Source organism: Varanus komodoensis, unplaced genomic scaffold, assembly GCF_004798865.1.
Source record: "Varanus komodoensis strain SLA01 unplaced genomic scaffold, ASM479886v1 scaffold3, whole genome shotgun sequence".
NCBI lineage: Eukaryota > Metazoa > Chordata > Lepidosauria > Squamata > Varanidae > Varanus > Varanus komodoensis.
In genome coordinates, this window is record NW_025335761.1 from 43,614,830 (window position 1) to 43,633,846 (window position 19,017).

A 19,017-nucleotide genomic window follows, 5' to 3' on the forward strand; every position below is an offset into this window, starting at 1 on the left:
TCCAGTTCAACCCTCAATTTCACTGTTCTTCTTTCTAGCCTTTACAATGCAATTAGTTAATGTGCAATTATTTATTGTATTAGGTATTCCCGACATGTTTTGGCTGTCTTAAATATATGTTGTTAGCCACCTTCAGTATTTTAAATAGAAAGTCATGATATATTGTTCTCATGTACTCATAATCATAATGATAATCATGGTGCTCAACTGTGCAAAATGTTGTGTGATTAGGTAAGAGAAATAAAACAGCTGGACTGAAGGGAGACTCAAAAACTATGCACAGACCTGGAACATTCCACTGCAGGCAGATAAACTTTCAAACATGTTGAATTTTGGCCTATCAATATTTTCTTCTACAGCAAAAAGTGGCTGACATGGGTGAAACAATGTTGTACATGCAAAATACCTTTATATGAACAAAAGGGATCAGTGAACTGGGGTAATTTTTTCTCTAGTAATGTGCACCAAATTAACAATTAAGACAGTGCAAAGCAACTGTAAACAGTAATTAATTATAAATATGTACAAAATATTTTTATTTAGTAGTATATGTTTGCAGAAGGCTATTTCTGAATGAGGAAAATCAGGAAAGTTTCAGATTTCAGAAGAGTAACCATATTTGACTGCTACAACAAATAAAAACAAAGGGACAGTGTACATTTATAATAGCTTACTCAACTAAACTCTTTACTATGTGAAACAGTCCTATGGAACCTTAAAATATTAACTTAACTCATTATGGCTTTATTGCTAAGATGCTAACTGGGTAGATAACATTCGCAGTTTATATATGTACAAATTTTGCAAACAACTCCATCATGTGATGATTATACACAGGTTTCTCATGTATGATGCCTTGCAAGAGAATTCCTCCTCCCCTTGAGTTTTGCACATGTTATGCTGTTGTTTCAACTGGAAATAAAATGGATTTGGTTGGCATTGTTATCACTTCGTATACACAAGATACTCAACATTGTAAAAGTGCAAAACATTTGTATCATGGCACAAAGATTAAGTAAACAAAAACAAGCTTTTTCGTACTTGTTGGTTATATAAGTTCTCACCCCTGTGGCTCTGACACACCTAAATAAGCTGTGGGGCAACCCACTGCCTCCAGAATACTGTAAGCAGTTGAATAGTGTCCACATGTGTGCAATGTGTGCAGATCAGTGCCACATGATCTCAGATTAAATACACCTGTACTAGAATGCCTCAAAGTTGGACAGCATAACTAAACAAACAACATCATGAAGACCAAGGAGATATCAAAATAACTCTGAGATAAGGTTCTGCAGAAGCACCAGCCAGAGTTGGGTTGTAGATGGAGCTAAATACAGGACAATTCTAGAATTTTAGTCTGCAAAGGACCTGGGATTTGGGAGAAAATTCATGTTGCAGCAGGATAATGCCCCTAAACACACAGTCAGAGTAACACCAGAGTGGTTTAAGAAACAGAAACTTGGGTGGTTCAGAATGGCCCAGTCAAAGAGAATCTCTAGCATGACTGAGAATCTCTAGCATGATTTGAAAGTTGCTACTCACCAACTTGACAGAGCTGAAGCAGTTTTGCCAGGAAGAATGGGCAAACATTACAGGATACAGATGAGCAAAACTGGCAGAAGCTTGCTCAAGAAGATTCATAGTTGGAATCTCTGCCAAAGGTGCTTCTACCAAGTATTGATGGCCGGGGGGGGCGGGGTACTTAAAGTGCAAGCAATAAGTACAAGTTTGGTTTTGTTTACTAGACTTTTGTGAGACAGTAAAAATGATTTGCACCTTTGTGGTACTTAGCATCTTTTGTACATCACATGCTAATGAAGCCAGTTAAATTCATTTCAATTCCAGACTGTAACACAAAAACTGTAGAAAAGTCAAAGGGAAGTAAAAACTTCTGCAAGGCACCATTTATATTGACTGAACATTGTTACACATAAGTCTCCTACATATTCTAATTTCTTCTGCAGGGAATGTTGTTATATGGGAAGCTAAAACAGTCCTACTATTAGCTGTACTATTACTTTTAATAGTTTAAAATATTATTTCATATATATCCCAATATCAGATGATATTGAGAAGCCATAGTCCTAGGTCTGATTTCCTACAACCTTGGACTTGGGGGTCTGAAAACTCCCTATGCTGTCTCCGTGCAACTGGCATGGAAAGTAACTGCAATGACACAACTAGGCTTTAGGGATGGGGAGGGGGGTTGTGGGCACAAGGACGGAAGGATACTTGGGCTGTGGAGTCAAGCCAATCACAATCAGCATCCCAGCTCTCTTCCCTTCACCTCTCTGTGACTAAATTCAGATGGACAAAAATAGCCATCTAAATAAAATACGTTGTGCAAGGTAGCAGCACTGGTGCCAATCACTGCTGCAATGCCTTTCACTGAATCTTCTGGAGCCTCCAAGTACAGGCTTATAAGCATCTGCTATAAAGGCAGTAAGATTGCACCCTAGGTAACTGTCTCTTAAGGCCTTGGGTCACATGCTACTTTTTAGCTTTGGAAACATTTTTATTGTATGGGAGATGCTTTCCTTTGAAAATGCCAGCAAAGCCATTTTAGAATAGAATGCCTGAATATTCTTCCATTAGGACGCAAGCTTATGCACCCTAAAAAGTCCTATAGCGCTCAGCATGTAAGGATTCCTTATTATCTTCAGAATGGCATTTAAATTACTGTTTTCTTTGTCAGAGTAGGAGAACATTTGAAATAAAAGAACAATACAAGATATATCCTACATTCAGTATCAGAAGCAGTATGCCTATGTGCACCAGTTGCTGAGGTATATGAGTGGAAGGCTGCCATTGCTCTCATGTCCTACTTAAGCGTTCTCCACAGCCAGGTTTCTTTGTGAACTTTTATCCTGGACTCAAAGCTTCTCTTGCTTTTCAATAAGTAAAATATAGAAAGGCTTATATTAATTAGCACCATAGGAAAAAATCCATGAAAACACACCATGTGACAATGTCTTTAAGAACTAATTAAGCATCTTACTTAGCTTTCCTTATCTATACTCAGCATTTTACAAATGAGTTTTTAAATACTGTAGGTCAAATCCACCACGGGGTAGGGTGGGGAGAATAAGAGTGATAAGATTTGCAGGTTTTTATATCTGTATGAAAAGTAGTATGGCAACCTGATGAGCATTGGTAGGATATGTGATACATTCATGAATAATACCAGAATGATAGACAGCTTTGCGTGGTAGTGAAAGATGGTGCTATGGAATTGACTTAAGCAAAGTAAAAGCATTACCTGGAACCTCTTTTCAGCAGCAGATAAGAAAAAGAGAATGATTACTTATTCCAGTTTGGTTGAATGTTGACTCACTGAAATATGTGTTTAAAAGATAAGAAAATAAATCTTCTTAAATGTTTATCCAGCAGAAAAAATATCATATATAATTGCATTTGCTGTCTCTTGCACTTGCAATATCCAAGTGTAATGAAAATTATGGGGAAAAGAATTTTCCCTGTTTCGTTAAGGGCATTATTCAAAACATTAAACTATATGTTTTATAAGGATACAAAGCTCTGCCATATATTTTATTTTTATTTTATTTATTAAAACATTTTTATGCTGCCCCATTCGCTGAAGCCTCGGGGTGGCTTACAAACAATATATGACATTCTAAATAATGGCAGCAGCAATGGTTAGGTAAGGGCTTTCTGGTGACTTCAGAAATGAATGGAGCAGGAAGTAAGTGTCCATTTCCTAAATAAGTGGCTACAAGGTCTTCATAGAGAAATACAGTACCAGCCTTTGCAGCAGAGGTGGAGGCATACTTTGTATAAATAAAAAAATAAAGGAATGTTTATGATAGGAAAAATTATAAATAGAGTAGAAAAATTGTTTCCAATTCCTTGGAATGGAAGGGCAGTCACAGATGAATTTCTGTTACACTAAGCAAAACTTTCATTCTGTCAGGGCAGAACTGTGAATGTTACTAACAGTGACTGGGGTAATTTCATGATTTTTCTGAAGAAGTACTAATCTTAGAATAGAGGCTATTTCTAAATAGGCACAATGTTCTTTTGGTAATACAGTCACAGAAAAATACACTACAGATGCCATTTTAAAATATCCTATTTGCAGTTTTCTGTTATTTACTACAATTTCTGGCCAACAATACAAAATACTATAACCAGAACACACATGTAATCATACTAAAATTGGAATTCATTTCTAACCAAATAGTTACATCTCTGCTACAAGTCTCTGAGATGTGGCTTCATAACATAACAGTCAGTTTTTTCATCTTCCTGTTAAAATATTTGTGTTCCACACTATTTCAACTTATTAAATGCTTCTCTTGTGTAGTTTCATTTGAATTAAAGTACAGTGGTACCTTGGTTTACAAACTTAATCTATTCCAGGACTCTGGTCGTGACCCAAATTGGTCATGAGCCAAGTAAAATTTCCCCATAAGGTTCAATGTAAATAAGGTTAATCTGTTCTGTAACTACTTTTTTTAATCAGAAAAATGTGAAGCAAAGTGACAAAGAACAACAAAGATCATGGCCATCTCCCCCCGCCACCCCAGCACAACCACCATTGCACCTGCCATCCCTGCACATGCCTGTCATCCCGGTGTGCTGGAGGAAGGGAGAGACGGGCGCAAATGGGGTGCGCTGGGGGAGGGAATGATGGGTGCAAATGGGGTGCACTGGGGGAGAGTGGGACGAGTGTGAACGTGGGCACACTGGAGGGGAGACGGGCACAATCATGCTGTGGGGGAGATGGCCAAGATCATGGTCGCACTCCTGCAGGAAAGATGGGCGCAATCACGGATGCGCTCCTGCAGGAAAGAAGGGCACTATCTCGGCCATCTCCCCCCTGCCCCCAGCATGATTGTGGCCATCTCTCCACTCAGGGGCTGGAGAGATGGCCGCAATCACAGTCGCCGCCTGAGTTAAAATTTTTATGAAATTTTTGTTCGCGATCCAATTTGGTCGTGGACTGAGGCATTCGTGAGGCAAGGCACCACTGTATATCACATTATATAGGTAACTTGAGGAGCCCAAAGCTACTTATTGCAAAGGTGGAATAACCTACATAGACTGACATTTGATTACTTGTTATAATAATGAATGTAGACATTTCATATGACCTTCCTTGTATTCTAATACAGATACTGTTTCGAAGGCCAGCTTCCCTAAAAGATCAATGTGATAACAGAAGAAAGCACAAGATGTATTTAATGGCTTAAAATCCACAGATATCTCAGTACTGCCTCAATGAGTCTTTAGTTAAACATTTTCTAATGCTTCCACAGATATTATGCCAGTGAAAAATCACAGTGAGGTCAGTTTTTCACCTAAAAGATAACTTTTAGTCATAAATCTTGAAGCAGCCTTAGAACACCATGGTCACTGAAGTTTTAGACCCATCCCTTTATTAAAAAGAAGTTCTGGGTTCCATCTAAAGTCATTCAAGGTAACTTCCCCTTCCTTTCCTTTCCTTTCCTTTCCTTTCCCCTGCACCCATCCAAGTCTGTTCTGCTGCCTGAAGAAGATTTGGGAGATGCCCACAGGGCAGAGTGACTACATTTCACTAATAATGACTATTCAACTGAGAGATGAGTAAATCCATATGCATTTTCCATCATTATTCTGATTACACAAATGCCCTTAAAACCACCAAATGACCAAAACAAACCAAATCTGGGCACTAAACATTCACACATGATTGGGTATTTTCCAGTGCACTCCACTTACAGATTTTTCCAAGAATCCAATAAGCAAGTCAAAATGTGTTCTGCCTTCCATAAGTATTTACTGCCCCTTTCACTTTTCCACATGTTGCTGTGTTACAACTTGGAATTAAAAAGGATTTAATTGGCATTATTACCACTTCATATACACAAGACCCTCAATATTGCGAAAGTGAGAAATATTTTTACTGTAGCACAAAAGTTAACTAAACAGGAACAAGTTTGTTTGTACTTGTTGACTACATGAAGATTCATCCCCATTGCTATGACATATCTAAATAAGCCGTGGGGCATCCTAATGTCTCCAGAGTACTATAAGTAGTTGAATGGTGTCCACATGTGTGCAATTCCAATGATGCATGATCTCCAATGCCACATAATCTACAACTGTTTCTGGAATGCCCCAGAATTGGTTGGAAAGCATATTAAATAAAGGACATCATGAAGGCCAAGGAGGTATCAAAGTAAGTCTGGCATAAGGTTTTGGAAAAGCATTAAGGGATTTTGAAATATATCCCAAACCATGAACTAACCTCTCAGCACTGTTAAATCCATTATTAAAAATGGAAAGAATATGGCTCAACTGCAACTTTATCTAAAAAAGGCTGCCCCTCAAAATGCTGTGTACTGGTAAGGAGGGCATCAGTCAGGCAAGCAACCAAAAGACCAGTGGTAACTCTGTAAAATGAGTAACTCAGTTGTGGAGAGATGCACAACTGAGACATCAGAACACATCCATGGAATAACTGTCATTCATGTGCTAAACAAAACTGGCTTTATAGGAGAAATGAAAAGAAAAAACAAACCTGTATCAAAGTCCATTTGGACGTTGCAAAAAGGTGTCTGGACAACACAGCAAGAATGTGGAAATGACTGGTTCTCAAATTTGAAGAGAACAAAATGAACTCTCTGGCCTTGCTGCAAAGCTTTATGTTTAGTGCAAAGCCAACAATGCTTATTGCCTTGAAAAGATCATCCCTATGGTGAGCATGCTGAAGCAGGAATATGTTGTGGAGACATTTTTCCAGGACTGCGAAATTGATCAGGATTTAAGCAAAATGGATGGAGCCAAATACAGGGCAATTCTAGAATCTTAGTCTGCAAAGGACCTGGGATTCGGGAGAAAATTCATGTTGCAGCAGGATAATGCCCCTAAACACACAGCCAAAGTAACACTAGAGTGGTTTAAGAAACAGGAACTTGGATGACTCAGAATGGTCCAGTCAAAGCCCAGACCTGACAGAGAATCTCTAGCAAGATTTGACAGCTGCTATTCACCAACTTGATAGAGTTGAAGCAGTTTTGCCAGGAAGAATGGGCAATCATTACAGGATACAGATAAGCAAAACTGGTAGAAACGCACTCAAGAAGACTCACCGTTGGATTCACTGCCAAAGATGCTTTGTCCAACTATTGATTGGGCTGGAGGAGTACTTAAAGTTCAAGCAATAAGTACAAGTTTAGGTTTGTTTACTAAACTTTTGTGCCACAGTAAAAATAATTTGCACCTTTGTGGTGCTGACCAATGCCCATGAAAGCCATTTCAATTCCAGACTGTAACACCTAAAGCATGGAGTAGTCAAAGGAAGGTGAAAACATCTGCAAGACACTGTATGTAGGCTTTCAATTACAAGCAATTTTTAATACTTCAAGGTCTTCTGAAAATATCTACCTTTATTAGTAAAGTTACTCAATGAACTTCATGAACATTTTAGGGATTAGTAAAAGGAATCTTTCAAAACTCAGGTGCAAGTCAGACTCACTTTTGCATCTATTTAGAATAAAAGAACCCAACCATGTTAATGACACTTAAATCCAAGTCAAAGCACTTGTGATGAAAAACACTCACCCAACCCCAATGTCCCTATTTGCCCTTCTGCTGCACAGAACCAAGTGGCACGTCCAGCAGCTGGCCTTCCTGGTAAATAATAGCTTAAGGAAGTGATACCATTTTTGTCAGGAAAACAGAATAGGGATGTATTAAGTCCCCTCTTCCTATGCCACTGCCTTGACCCAAATTGCAGCCCCATGGATATTTGTTTCAAAGAATTAAAAATATGTACACAAAGCAAATATTTTAACATACGGTTTAATTTGGCCGTAGAATCAGCACCCTACTCCCCCAGTAATAGTTGCTAAGCTATTGTAGCTGGCAACTGGAAAAGAACTGAGAGAGGACCCGGCTCCTGGTTTATAGATTAGTCTTGCTCAAGAAATCAAGACTAATGGACAATGCTCTCAACAAGATTCCTGTCTGGGACTGAGTTTGAAGCTATCACCTATTTGGTATATCAAGAAATGTTAAGACGTATACAGGGTGTCCATAAAGTCCATGTGCAATTTAAAATACCTGTAACTACATGTGATAGCAACAATCTGTAAAAAGGATTAGAGAGCTTGATGTATCAAGTTTTTTTATCTTTAGAAATTTTATTCAGCATTTGTTTTACCCAATATGTTCAACAATTGCTTGGAAATTTAAAAAATCCTTATTTTTCAGAATTACTGTTGACCCATGGCTTCACTAGAAGAGAAAGTAAACTGTGTTCTTTGGTTGGCTGAACTAAAATCTACTGTTGCTGTGCAAAGAAGGTTTAGAACCCAGTACAAGAAAGAAGCACTACACAGGAATTCCATATACAAGTGGATGAAAAAAGTTAAAGAAACAGGTTCTGTCAATGATAAGCCACAGTCTGGTAGGCCACATGTTTGACTCCATTAAATTTGACTCCATTAGATTTCTTTTTATGGGGACATGTGAAAACTAATGTTTATTCAACCAAACTTTGATCTGTAGAAGACTTGCAAGCTAGGATAACTGATGTGATTGCTGGCATTACTGAAAATCAGCTTGAAAATGTTTTCTGAGAACTACAGAATCATATCATCCTTTGTTTTAGTAATGATGGTGGACATGTTGAAAATTAACAAGAACAATAAAAAATTTAAGTGTTTCTTCTTCTTCTTTGCTTTTTACAGATTGTTTCTATCACATGTAGTTACAAAGTTACAGGTATTTTAAATTGCACAGGGACTTTATGGACACCCTGTATAAGAATTCCTGAACACAAGGATCTTTCCTTTTCTCCAACAAGGCTTCTTGATTCTAATTTAGAGATCTAACTGAACAAGTGGGGTGCTTCTACACTAAAAGTATTCTGTGATGCTTCTCCAAGATCTGTTCTACAGGCAAAGGTACTGTAAGTATCTTCTTCCCACCACAGTATTCCTTAGGACTATGTTTGCACAGATCATCTGATCTGAATGGAAATATAGTGCATAATGTGTAATTTATGTTTTTAAAATGTGCTTACCTTACAACTCCTTGCCTTCATAGGAAGCATAAAAATTAAACAGGAATATTAGAATATGAACCCATGACAATTAAAATCCTAACCCAATTGGATTCAGGAAGGCATTATTAAGTGGAACAGATGTTAATGAAAATAATATAAACTTTGTATTTTATTCCCAGTAAAGTCTACACCAAGGCTGATTCTCCATTTACATAGGTACTGACACCAAAATAAGAAATGAATGGGTAAAAGTATGAAGGGCATTTATATGTAAATAGTAGTGTAAATATTCAGAAGTCTGAATATACCTTTAAGACTTGACAGCATTATATATTTTATATTCATGTATTCAAATCAGAGTTCAAAACTGCTCACAGTTAATGAACATTTAAAGCTGAACATGCATATATACAAAATGAGATACAAGGACTCGGGGGGAAGGTATACACCTCTACAATTATTTGCAAGATGTAAAGAATATCTATTTAGTATATGAAGAATCTTCAGTAAAACTGCATTAACTGTTTAACTGTTACATTTTATTTTAGTCACTGAAGATATGAAGGGGTTAACAGCAGAAGAAAAATACGTGTGCTTTACTTGAACCTAGTGCCTAAGGAGATTTATACTGTAAATATTTTGTGTCAGCAAACTGACAATTACTGTTACCACTAGGAAATGAAAATGAAGTCAGATTCTCTCTGTTATATGGTAAGGTAAGATTAAAATTAGTACCACCTGATTGGGAATAATGGAACATTGTAAAGATCCCTGGTATGTAGGCTTCCACCCTAAGTTCCTGTTTTCCTCATAGGGTATAAAACTCTATCTTCAAAATAAATATTTTCAATATACAATGTATTAATAATTGCACCAAGTCAGGCCTGTGATCTGTCTAACAACAACCAGATTCTGACCTTGTCTATGCAGCTTCCTATAGTTTTTCCTCTAGTTGTGCTGCAAATCTCAGTTGACTATTATAATGTGCTCTACGTGGGTTTGCCTTTGAAGATGGCTTGGAAACTTCAAGTGATTCGGAATAGGGCAGTGCATTTGTTAACAAGGACCAGCTGGCATGCCCATTGTAGGCCAATTATTTACCAAGTACATTGGTAAATTACTAGGCTAAGGAAGTCTGGCTGGCTAAGTCCAGAGAATGGATAATGCATCTTTATGTGAGGAAGTAGTGCCAGCCACCTTTAAAAGGCAGGCAGTACAACTAAACCTGAGAAAGTCTTCCCTTGTTTAAGCCAGCTACTGCCCAGTCACAAATACCTTGTTTTTGCTTGAAAGGGTGCTTGAGAGTGGTGGTACAACTGTGGCTGTTCTTGGAGGATACTGATTTCTGGCCCAACTTCTGGACAGAAAAGGGAAGGATAAGTGCAACCATGTTTCTTTTCTTTGATTGCTTATTATTGACTATGGCATCTGCCTGGACTAGCTCCATGAGGTTGGAGGAATGATTCCACTCCTACCCATAGTTCCAGATTCTGTTTGGCACCTTGGCAATTGTGCTGTAGAATGTCACAGATCACTATCATGTCATCAATGTTTTTTAACATCTGTATCAGAGGTGGGAAACTTGTGGCTCTCCGTATGTTTTTGCCTACAACTTCTATCAACACTAACCACATAGCCAATGGTGAGAAATAATGGGAGTTGTAGGTCACAACATGGAGGGAATATGTGGGAATTAGATGTGAGATGTCAGTTATCTGTAGGTAACAGTCTGCTCTGCTTCTGTGAGACACAGTGCCCACACATGACCCAGACCTATGCTCTGGATGCAGTAGTGGTCTGGCAAAGGACTAATTAAATGAAATTAAATCCTGGTAAGTTGAAGTCTCTGTGGGTGGGTGATACCCAATTCTGGAAGTTGGTTAATTTATCTGTCCTTGATGAGGCTACCTTCCTGCAACAGGGACACATATATAGTTTGGAAATACTCATCCTGATGGTGATGGGAAGGTATTATTCCAAGCTTCCCTATCCAGACAATAGATGATCAACACTGCCATTGATCATTGCTGGCACTGATGATCCTAGTGCCCAGCAGCATGTGTGCAGTTCAGTGCTACAGATGAAAATCTATAGATCAATGTCAACATTCCTAGGCCATGCAAAATTAAATTGATGAATGATCAAAGACAATTGTTCAAAACCTATTAAAATTAATTCTCAACCCTTTTTATACATGCCATGCACCATATAATCCTTTTATTTATATACACAATGAAATTTGAAAATTACCTTCCCACAGTTAGAAATTACCTTTCATCAACTGAAGGTTCTTTTTGCTGCAGATGTGGCTTAATTCCAAACATGGGTCTTATATTAGTTGATAAGGCTTTGATGGTGTAATTAATTTCATTTTCTCTGGTGACATCACTGTCATAACCTAGTAAAATATTTGTAACCACAAAATTGATTTGAACTTAGACATCAGCGAATTATTGTCTTTGAACGATTTTATTTAAGTAAGTACTCTCCTGCCAGAGCATCAGAAACAACAAAGGCAGGAGGTTTTTCCTGCTCTTGCTGAGTGGCTTGCTTGCTGCTTCCCTGGACCTGGCACAGATAACATGACAATCTATTGTGGGTACAACTACCCCTAGAAGAAGCCACAGTTTTTCAGGATGGTATGTTGTTCACAAATGAGAAACCTGGTGGGATACAGTCCTGGTTCACATAACATGATAACCCACTGTGTTGTATGATCCCAGTCTGTGAGCTGAAACCAGCCTCAGCTTTTATAACAATGGAAAGAATGCTTCTCTTCTGCAAGCCAGCATAAGCTCACACTCACAAGAGATAGGGAGAGATTTTTACTCATCCCTTTTTTTATCTGCAACCTCCAGCACTGTTTCCCACAGTGTTCCAGAGGATCTAGAGTAAGTTTTCAGTAAGAACAAGTTGCTGAAGAGGAAAATAAGCAAAAAAACAACACTCCCCTTCACTGTGTGAGGGTATTCTGTAAGCAGACCTCCAATCATGTATCTTTGGATCCAAGCTGTATTGAAAACAGCAGTTACAGAAATTACAAAAAATACTTCCTTATGATTTTAAAAATGTATTTAACATACTATATTCGTATTGTTAAATGTTAAACTGTGGTGCTTCAGGGTAATGAAATTTTCAAATCAAGATCCTAACCATGAAAGTTTAATAGGAAGAAAATTGAACTATTCTCTTAATATAGCTGTATCTTAAAAATGGTTACTTACCCCCATCTTCTTCAGAATCTAGATCAGATTCTTCACTGTCACACTGCCTGCTTTCCCGGTGACCCTCCATCTCATGTGTCCACAGCATTAAAGACGTGTCTCCACCTCCAACAGTGACTAACAAACTATCATCATGTGTCCAACGAACATTTGTTACATGTGTACTATGAGCCACATACCTCTTAAACTTCCCATATTTTCCCTAAGTATGAAATATTAAAGAAATGAATAATGTTTTACTCAAAAATGAAATACACGTAAGAATCAAAGAGAAGGAGCATTTTTTCCTATTCTTTTTGAGGAGATGTCATATCAAAAGACAAGAACACGCAGATTTACAGAAAAAATATTGATCTGACAATTTATGGCCTCTGGATTCAAAACTGATGGCAAAGAAATCCCAGAGCAGTGTTGCTATGAAAGGATGGTATAGCATATTGTAATGTTCATATTTGTTTTAAATTTAGTTTTAAATTTTGTATGGTAGGCTTTTTATCATGCTGTATAGTATGGTGCATTTTAATATGCTGTTGTAAACCGCCCAGAGAGCCTCAGCTTCTGGGCAGCATAGAAGTTAAACAGTGGTGGCGGCGAGAAGGCAACACTGCCTCAGTATTAAACAACATTTTCTAAGTATGTGAGAGGGGAAAGGCCATAACTTACTAAAGGAACACATAATTTGCATGTAGATTATCTTAGGTTAAATCTCTGATAGAAAAGACCTTGCATGAATCTAGAACCAGTGTCCTCGAAGGGGGAAGGGATGTAGCTCAGTGTTGAGCATATGCCTTTGAAAGCATATTGTCCTGGTTCAATCCCTGACATTTCTGCACCAAGGGCCCACTCCCACATCTCCGCCCTAGATCTTCCAGCCCTATTTTTATGTCCCTGTTCTGTAAAGACCTGGCAGTATTGGCATTGGTCAATGTGGTGTTCCTGGCCAAAGCAAAACAGGCATAAAGAATGCCCATTGGTTGAGGGCATTTTCACACCACAGCTGGCACACTTTCTTAAGGCTGGTTTGCTTAGCAACATTGGGTCAGCTGAGAAAAGAGGATATTGAAGTGAAGAAAAGTTGATAGAAGTGTTTTTTAAAAAATACTTTTTATGAGGGAGTGACGGTTAATGGTTTGGGGGAGGGTAATAAAAGAGCATAGAGGAAGTGAAAAGAGCTTCAACATACAGATTGGTGAGGGATTAATAGACAGTGAGATCATGAGGTAAATGTGACTAAATCAAGAGAAAGGCTCTGAGGTGAGAGAGAATGATCAGTAGAAAACCCAATGCACTTCGCAAACAGCAGTTGAAAGGGAACATGGCAGGAACCTGCCTTTTATACAGGAGGGGGGAGGGGGAAGAGGGGGGTCCTTCTGCAGATAATTCTAAGCTAAACTAGAAGAATCTTCCTGAATGAGGCACTGTGCAGGCACAGCACCCATATGTGTGATGCACAGAAACCATGACAAAGAACCAGTAAAATAAAAGTTCATATGTAAACAAATGTATAGGTCCATTTTATGTATAGGACTTATTTTATACAGTTACGTGTATTTTATATTGTTATTTATGTATTTTAATTTATTTATTTGTAAGCTGCCCCGAGGCTTCGGTGAATGGGGCGGCCTAGAAATATTCTAAATAAATAAATAAATTTTATGTTCGCGGTCTGAATGGAGCTGTCTATCTATGAAAAGGAGATTGTATAAGAGTGTAAAATTGTTTGCTTGTAAATAAGAAAACAGTGATAATTGTAAGACTTCTTATGCAGCATTTGTGACATTCATTATGCAACGATTACTTCATTAAATAATTACTCACTTTGGCAGGGTATCGGAAAAGTTTTACAAATCCAAAATCATCTCCTGTTGCCAAGACTGTACAATCACTGGTGAGGCATGAAGCAGTTACATCTGTGACTTCTCCAATTATTGGCCAGATTCCTTCACAGCAGGAGCCTAGAACACTTGTCCAGGATGTCCAAGAAATCTTTTCTGCCTACAAAGATAGCCTGTTTGAGACAGGATACTTATCCATAGTTATACATCTGATCTCAGCATAAACATCCTAATTCTAAAGACACAGTATTCCCATGTTCCACCAAAACAATTACTTGTCCCTCTTGACAACTGCAGATAAACTTGACTCCAGTTTGAGAAAGCAACATATGACCATTTTGTAAATATTGCTAAATAATCATTTCTATCACATTTACTTCATTTAACAAAGTTTCAAATATCACAAAAGATACTTTTGTCTTACCTTTATATATTTGACAATTAATTTGAACATTAATGTTTTTCTGACATCTGTTAGAACAGTTCTTGGTATGTATGATACCTTTCTACTGACTAGTAATATCTTGCAGAAATTTAGTTTTATAATTGTGTGTTCTAACAGTTATTTTGACAAATTCAAGGCTGAAATGCAGCACATGAACATTGTTAAGTACAAAATGGTTAGCTATGCATAAATGGTTTTGTGCCTCCACAGCCAATACTGAAAGCTGGTTGCTTCACTAACATGAGGTAAACTGCCAGAAGAAAGACTTTGCTACTTAGAGCACAGTCCGATACATTTTTTCTTGGAAGTAAGTTTGTTCAGTGGGGCTTACTCCTAGGTAAGTATACACAGGAATGCAGCCTTAATATGCTTCTGCTTTTGATATCCATCCATATGACAAATGTTGGGAAGGAATGTTTATAAGGAAATCTTAAAGATTCCCTGGACATACCTTTACTTCCTGTGTCTTGCTGGTGATTAGTCTAAGTCATACTTGTAGCATTTGAACTGAATTCATAAAGGTGAATTTCTTAGTCTTCCTGAAAGTGTAACACAGCAATACTCACTATGCTATTCTATGCTGTTCTTTTCAGTCCTGTTTATTGGTCATTGCTCTTTTCGAATGGCCTAATCCCAAGACTTGCTGTTCCAGCAAGTAAACAATTAGTTAGAGGCGTATTGACCACTGAGCCACAGTAGCACTGCAAATCAGAACATTAAGCAAGGATGCTAGGTCTCCGTGAAGAAATATTGCCACCAGTATTTATAAATAGGATCTCCGTTTGTTCAGTAAGGAGAGGAAATTATTTAGTAATAAAAAGGAATTTCAGGTTTTGTAGAGAAAAAGACAGGCATTGCAGATGAGACTTAATGTCATATAGGAAAACTTCACTGATTCCCTAATGTTTGTGTGTGTATATATATATATACATAGTGGAAGAAATTATATATATATAATTATATATATAGTATAATAGTATATATAGTATAATATACTATAGTATATATAGTATAATATATATATAGTTGTAATTTTGAACAACTTCAACTTTTTTTTTGATGGGCTAAGCTTTTCTCTGCATTATAAAAAGTTATGTTTCATGAATATCCCACCATTTCTTTTGCACATATTGCATGTAGATAATGTATCATTCTTTGCAATCATTTATATTAACATATTTAGAATTTAAGCTCAGTCCTATAAATTTCAATCAAGTTGTGGCCAAGAATTAAGTTGACTAAAGGAGGAAAAAGCCTATCTGACTGTAATTAACTTTTACACTGAGAAATGTCAGCTAAAGACATTGCTCTTAAGCCCCTGGCTTTGTGTGGGATTGTAGTCAAAAGATGAACTCAAGGCAAGAGGTATATAACAACATCATTTTTCCTCAATACCATTGTTCAAAAAAATCTCTTCAATAAGATGTTAAAGACAAAAAGTGCACACACGTATACACACACATTTAATTAGTTGAACTAAATAGGGAATTATCTTCTTACTTCAGCACTGGGAATGATCTGTTTCTTCCCCCGAGGAGCTTCAAAAAATAATTGATCCTTAGCACCAGTGTTAACTTGTAAAAGCTTGCCTGAAAAAAATAATGTATTCACCAATTAGAAAATCTCATTGAAGGTTTCTTTGTCATCACAACAGTCATTATTTCACTTGCTATGGACATTTGGAAAGTGTTTATCTCCAGAATTTAGAAATTATGTGGGAACCTAATTTTTATTATATGTTAACATACACAATATTTAAGCTACAGAAGTATAATTTTGCACCAGTTACATTTCTTACCTCTTATATCCCAATCCATGTGTGTTATATAACTGGCGGCTCCCTTGCAAATTCCAACCCGCTTACTGCTCATTACATTGTAGATATCAACAAAAGTGTCATATGATGCTACAGCTAAGTATTTTCCAGCACCTAAAATTCAATGGTAAGAATATAAATAGTTTCCTGGTATTTTCAGTATACTATGGGAAAGTAACTTGCTATTCTACAAAAATAAGTGATCATCATTACGCTTTGCTAATTTTTTCCACTAATTTCACTTTTGAGGGGTTGCAAGCTCAGGGTTTGTTCGTAGTATTGTATTCCTATGGCTCCCCCCTCCCAGTTCTGTCCAGATGCTCTGATATTTTTACTGGATATATTTTCTTTAAACATCTAAACATTTTCTGTAAATAGACAGCACAGTTAATTGTGAGTGTGTATGTGTGCACGTGCACATGTTCAAATGTACATTAATGCACCACTTCAGTGCTATTCAAAAGAGTGGGAAAAGAGGCCAACATTCCAGAATGAGAGAGTACTTGGATACAAAAAAATAGCAAATATTTGTACTTACAATGAAGAACAAACCATGATGAAATATGACAGGAACTGTAGATGCAGACAATTCTCAATTAATCCCTACACTACAAGTAATTTATTTCATTTATCTATTAAAACATTTAACATATTTATTTCCTTCTGCATCTATCAGTACATCCAGGCAGCAGTTGCCCATATAAAGCACTTCTCTAGCCTGCTCCATGCCTTCCTAAGTGGGACACTGAACAGTATGCTAGGAAAAATCAGAAGTATATAAACTTGGATTTCTCTCCCTCTGCAGGAACTCCTCTCCTTTTGTTGTAAGCTAGCCTTCCCCCTTTGCACTTCCAAAACACCAGTCTGTTCTTTGCAAGAGGACTTTTCTCCAGTGCATTTCCAATAAGCACAGCCAACAGAGAATTAGTCTCTGAGCATGCATAGAGGCGTTTGTTGAACCCAATCTAGCTACTACTCCTGAGAAGCTCTCCTTTTGAGTAAGTCTGGGCTCCATCCCTCTGGGAGTGTCTCCTTGGAGACAGGCTATTCTTTTCTCTGTATGCCAACCCTGTAGTTGGTTAGCTCTTGTCTCCCAACACCACGTCATGGGGTCAGGAGTCATACCAGCCTTGTCTGGCTCCTGGAGCTGCTGTCCCATGCCCCACCCCAACATTTGTAAATCTAACTATTCTCAAAGTCCACCAGATTACCTGGAGAGGGTGGCCTTGAGATAAGTTCATTCACTTCTCCCATCTCAACATCTAGAGTCCCAGTTTTCCCCGACCCTTCCTCCTCTGAGTCTAGATCAGCATGACCTGGAAATGTGCACCAAGAACAACCGCTCCTCTCGTTCCCAACATTTTTCAGGAAGACAACCTTGGGGGATGGGCCTCTCCCAAGCCCCTATAAGACAGATGGGTATACCTGGCAGGCCAGATTTAGCTTTTGGGCTGGAGGTTCCCCATTCCTGATCTCCATACTTTCTTGGAAAAGTGCCCCGTGAACTCCATGGACCTTAATTCTGAGTAGACATATACAGAACTGCACTAACAAAGTATTACAATTAGACAAGGTTTCCTCAGAATAGGCACCATGAACTCAGTGGGACCTACTCTCCTACTCTTCAGTGGAAAACATATTTTGAATGGACATTAAGCAGCTCTGTTTCCTTCTTCTCCCTCCCAGGAACACTCTGTAGTTTTTGGTAGAACATGAGAACATAAGAAGTCATGTTGGATCAGTCTTATGGCCCATCTAGTCCAGCATTCTGTTAACACAGTGATCAACTAATTGGTCACAGGATTCCACAAACAGAATATGAGTAAAAAAGCACCCTCCTGCCTAGGTTGACAGCAACTGGTGCACATAAGCATACTACCTCTGCTACTGGAGATAGTGTATAACCACCAGGACTAGCAGCCATTGATAACCTTCTGCTCCATCAATTGGTACAATTCCCTTTTAAAGCCATCCAAACTGCTGGCCATCAGGACATCTCCTGGCAGTGAATTCCATAATTTAACTACATGCTGAATGAAAAAGTACTTCCTTTTATCCGTCACAAATCTTTCATCAATCAGCTTAATGGGATAACTTAGCTTCTGTTAGTACAGGCAATGAGAAAATGTCTTCCTCTCATTTACTTAGCTCCTTGGGATTGGGTAGTGCTGCAAGTGCTGCAGAAGGGCCAATGCTCAGTAGTACAGCACTTAGTTTGCATGTAAAAGGGCCCAGGTTTTATCCCTGACATCTCCAGGCAGGACTCAGAAACTCCCCTATCTTCTACTCTGCAGAGCCACTGCCAGTCACTGTAAATTATAGTGAATTAGATGAACCACTAGTCTGATTCAGTGTCAGAAAGCCTCCTATATTTCCATGGATAGGTAGCTAAATAGGTGCAGAGGGTTTTCTTCCCCCAAAATTGCTATGAACCTTGGCCTTTTCAGGGTTTCAGTTGTGTAAATATAGTCCTCCATACATATAGTTGCATGCACAGTGACTGTGCATAGAGGTATTAATAAAGACTTGTATGACAGGAATGGAGGCTGTCACCTTGATGCCATGTTTCTCTCTGTTTCTTTCTTGTGTACACATGCACATAGAATATGTTCATTTTAGACTCTATCAAATATCATCATTCTTAACAGACTTAATCAGTCTGTGGAGACATTGGCAGCATTTGG

At 38.0% G+C, this 19,017-nt stretch overlaps 1 protein-coding gene across 3 annotated transcripts in view; it reads right to left on the reverse strand.

Moving 5' to 3' along the window:
• EML5 (EMAP like 5) overlaps positions 1 to 19,017 on the reverse strand; it is a 153,124-nt gene that overhangs the window by 38,772 nt on the left and 95,335 nt on the right. Inside the window, exons 23-29 of one of the 3 annotated variants that reach the window (XM_044437127.1) lie at positions 16,316 to 16,447; positions 16,018 to 16,106; positions 14,056 to 14,232; positions 12,238 to 12,439; positions 11,285 to 11,411; positions 9,032 to 9,046; positions 3,260 to 3,268 (exon numbers count right to left, since the gene is read on the reverse strand). In XM_044437127.1, the coding sequence (XP_044293062.1) occupies positions 3,260 to 3,268; positions 9,032 to 9,046; positions 11,285 to 11,411; positions 12,238 to 12,439; positions 14,056 to 14,232; positions 16,018 to 16,106; positions 16,316 to 16,447 (751 nt within the window). The remainder of the gene's footprint in view (positions 1 to 3,259; positions 3,269 to 9,031; positions 9,047 to 11,284; positions 11,412 to 12,237; positions 12,440 to 14,055; positions 14,233 to 16,017; positions 16,107 to 16,315; positions 16,448 to 19,017) is intronic. The other 2 variants (XM_044437126.1, XM_044437125.1) reach the window with 2 other exon arrangements.